Source organism: Priapulus caudatus, unplaced genomic scaffold, assembly GCF_000485595.1.
Source record: "Priapulus caudatus unplaced genomic scaffold, Priapulus_caudatus-5.0.1 Scaffold342, whole genome shotgun sequence".
In the NCBI taxonomy this organism is placed as follows: domain Eukaryota; kingdom Metazoa; phylum Priapulida; class Priapulimorpha; order Priapulimorphida; family Priapulidae; genus Priapulus; species Priapulus caudatus.
This window is the reverse complement of record NW_014577403.1, coordinates 309,808-313,009: the sequence shown is the minus strand read 5'-3', so window position 1 is coordinate 313,009 and position 3,202 is coordinate 309,808. Positions and strand designations below refer to the sequence as shown.

Here is a 3,202-nt window from a genome sequence, read left to right as displayed (position 1 = left end):
AATCCGGCGCTGAGATCATTAGTGCATGCTGCTATAGTTGCATGCTGGGGGTGGATTTTCTATGGGCCCGTTGCGCCTGCTAGTATTAGAAATGTCAGGCCTGAGCTTTAAAATTCGGGCATCGGACCTGCGGGCCCGTTAGGATTTTGAACCCTGTTTATCATGGTCAGGTGAAAACATTCCCCCTTCCGAGGCCTGTTTGATGCACTCGATCATCTGAGCATGATCATTGTTTTCGGCGTGTGCCAACTTCTAAGGATCCTTTTAAGTTTAGCTTCTTTGTGTCAGTCATTCCGTATTGGAATTCTCTTCCTTCATCTTTGGTAAATTGCAAATTTGCAACGTTTTCCACTGCAATCTGCAGTGTTGATTTATCGATTTGATTCACTTCTCCCTCCGTCTTCGTTATAGTCCCTAGGACTTTTGAAGACTAATATTTATGAGGTTATGAGGTAACTAACCAACCGACTAACACTCAAACTCAGAGTACAAACTAACAACTGGCTTATACCACTACCAGGCAGTGCATACGGCTCACTTTACAATCTATCTACCATATTAAATATCATATAATATACGTTTTAATAAAAGTTTATTGCATCTGATTATTGCAAATGATGATCATTTTAGGCCACTGCCGAAAGTCAGAAGATCTACAAGGAAAAATGGATGACATTGACCCTGACCATGTTGCCTTGCCACCTGACCAAAGTCCTGAAGTCCGCAGGCTATGCACAGAATTGTTTGAAAAGCTGTCCGAATACTTACAGGGGGAACTTGCAAGTACATATATATGTTATATATAATCGTACGTAAATGTTGATATAAGCATAAGTAAATTATAATTTATGTAATTATATGATTATTACGATACGTTATTTGTAGTATATGTACAATTTGCAAAATGTTTCTTTGGTATGTGGCACTTCATTTGGAAATATGACAATATATTCAAATATGTGCATCATACAAGCATGATTGTAATAATAATAGGTTTTTGTTTCTGATCCATCCAGTGACATCAGAAGACTACAGACTTCTTGAGCATATGAACAGAATCACTAAGGATAAATATGAAAATATGACAGAAGTAGCAAAACAAGTTGGTACATCACTCCATCAATTGAATGATAAGTGTGAGTTAAAAACACGGCTAGCCTAGAGCTGTAAAGATTACCATGTTATAGGCATGAGGATCATTCTGACATTCAGTGAATTTGGTAATTATTTTTAGGATCAATGTGAATCCATGGAAAATTTTATTTGGTATTCGTGGGTGGCAAAGCACTCTGAAGCCGTAGTATTTTAAAGGAAAAATGAGACTACATCAGAACACCCCTCAGCCACCATCACAGGCGATTCCCCCAACTGCCACTGCTCTAGCAAGTCAACAGTCTCAACACCACCCCCATCACCACCCCAGCCCCTCTTAGCCATAACCACCATAGCAACCATATTCCCGTCGTCCAGCATACTTGAAGTTACTTCACCGCCACATTTCCATCACTGACCAGGTTCTCCACCCCAGCAATAATAAAGTATGACATGTAATGTGATGTTTTATCATTTTCTCTCTAGATAGAAATTTAAAACCATACCTGGAGCAGATTGATCAACTGGATGCTGCAGTAACAGATTTGGAAAACACTGCTTATCAACTTGATGCTTACTCTAAAAAACTAGGTACATATTCGTGAATAAATATAAACAATGTACTTTAGGGGTGTGTAATATAGAAGTATAAGACCATATCATGAAATTGCTGTGTGTGAAAAGCAGAAGTCTATATAAGTAGAAGCATGGGATTCTAGTTGCATCATGAGCAAATGAAAGAATAAATTTGACATTTATTGATGTAAAATTTAAATGAACACAGCGAGGGAAAATGTGATAAAGTAGGTGTTATAATTCTATATTATGTAGTTCACATCTGTTAAATTTTTGGAAAATGTGGCATCAAATAATTGTAATTGATTTGTAATAATTGTACATTTCTTTTTGAAATTCTGTAGAGGCTAGGTTCAAGAGTTTAGAAAAGAAGTGAGTACATCAAAAGCCAGGAATTCTGCATTCATGCAGTGTATGAATGCAGTGTACTTCACAGTAACTTGATGTAGTACTTGAGTAAGATGATAATCACAGATAAACTTTCAAACTTGATGGAGATGCTGCCATTGCCAAACAGCCATCGGATGGTTGAGTTCCAGCGCAGAACCTTGGGAGACTATTGATAGATTTTATAATACCATGTTGCAATTGTTAGAATCATCCCTAAAGCAAACATCAATCACTGCTGTTACAAATACTGAACCTAATTTTGTCCTCCTCAAATCTGTCCTGTGAATAAGCTTGTATCGGCATCATGTGTGGAATCGGAAAAATGTAGAAGAAAATCAGCAACATAGGCAACCCTGTGTATATGGACGTCGTCACATTCTGCCTTGCATGTCTGTGAAAGGAGAAAGTTACCTGGTTTATCGAACAACGTGTTAGAGATTGTCGTCATTATGTGCGTTAACTATGCTAAAGATAGGCTTGTATACAGCAGATTTGCCCATCTATGCCCATTTTCTTTTGTTTTGATGCGATTGTTACCCACACCAACCAGGTACAATAATTGTATGTGTAGCCATGTGTGCCATGGTTGCTAAGATGTGCTTTCTCTTATAATGCGAATATTGCTTCTTGATCACATTTGTATATATTATATGTGTAAATAAATGTTGCTTTGTAATATATAATATCCGTTGTCATAGCGTTGTCCTGTAGTAATTACATCACAAGTGAGATATTTTAAATACATGTGAAATTTTGTTATATTTCTGAAGTATCTCTAGTTCTAAACTAACTAGTTTTATATGTCTGTGGTGAAAATTAGCAGATTGCTGCAACTTTGTGTTCCGATAGCTTTATGTCGTATACTTTGTGCTACAAGGCACCACTTACCGCTATAATTATTCCTCAATAATCCTGTCTTTAGTGAAACTGTGCGTGCGTGCGTGCGTGTGTTTGTTGTGTGTGTAGTGCGTGCGTGCGTGCGTACGTGCGTGGGTGTGTGGGTGTGTCTATAGCGAATTCTTAGCGAATTCTTATTATTATTATGAACATTAATTATGCTTCACATTTATCCATAGGCAGTGCATGATTATACAAGATATTATTGTATAAGGAACGATATGTTCGTTAGATAAACTGCAACAGA

At 37.4% G+C, this 3,202-nt stretch overlaps 1 protein-coding gene across 1 annotated transcript; it reads left to right on the top strand.

Moving 5' to 3' along the window:
* Window positions 1-618: 618 nt before the first annotated feature.
* LOC106809281 (biogenesis of lysosome-related organelles complex 1 subunit 2-like) lies at window positions 619-2,741 on the top strand. The gene is made up of 4 exons (XM_014812293.1): window positions 619-783; window positions 1,017-1,136; window positions 1,579-1,683; window positions 2,013-2,741. The coding sequence occupies exons 1-4, from the start codon at window positions 666-668 to the stop codon at window positions 2,042-2,044; spliced, it is 375 nt and encodes a 124-aa protein (XP_014667779.1). The 5' UTR covers window positions 619-665; the 3' UTR covers window positions 2,045-2,741.
* The last annotated feature ends 461 nt before the right edge of the window (window positions 2,742-3,202 follow it).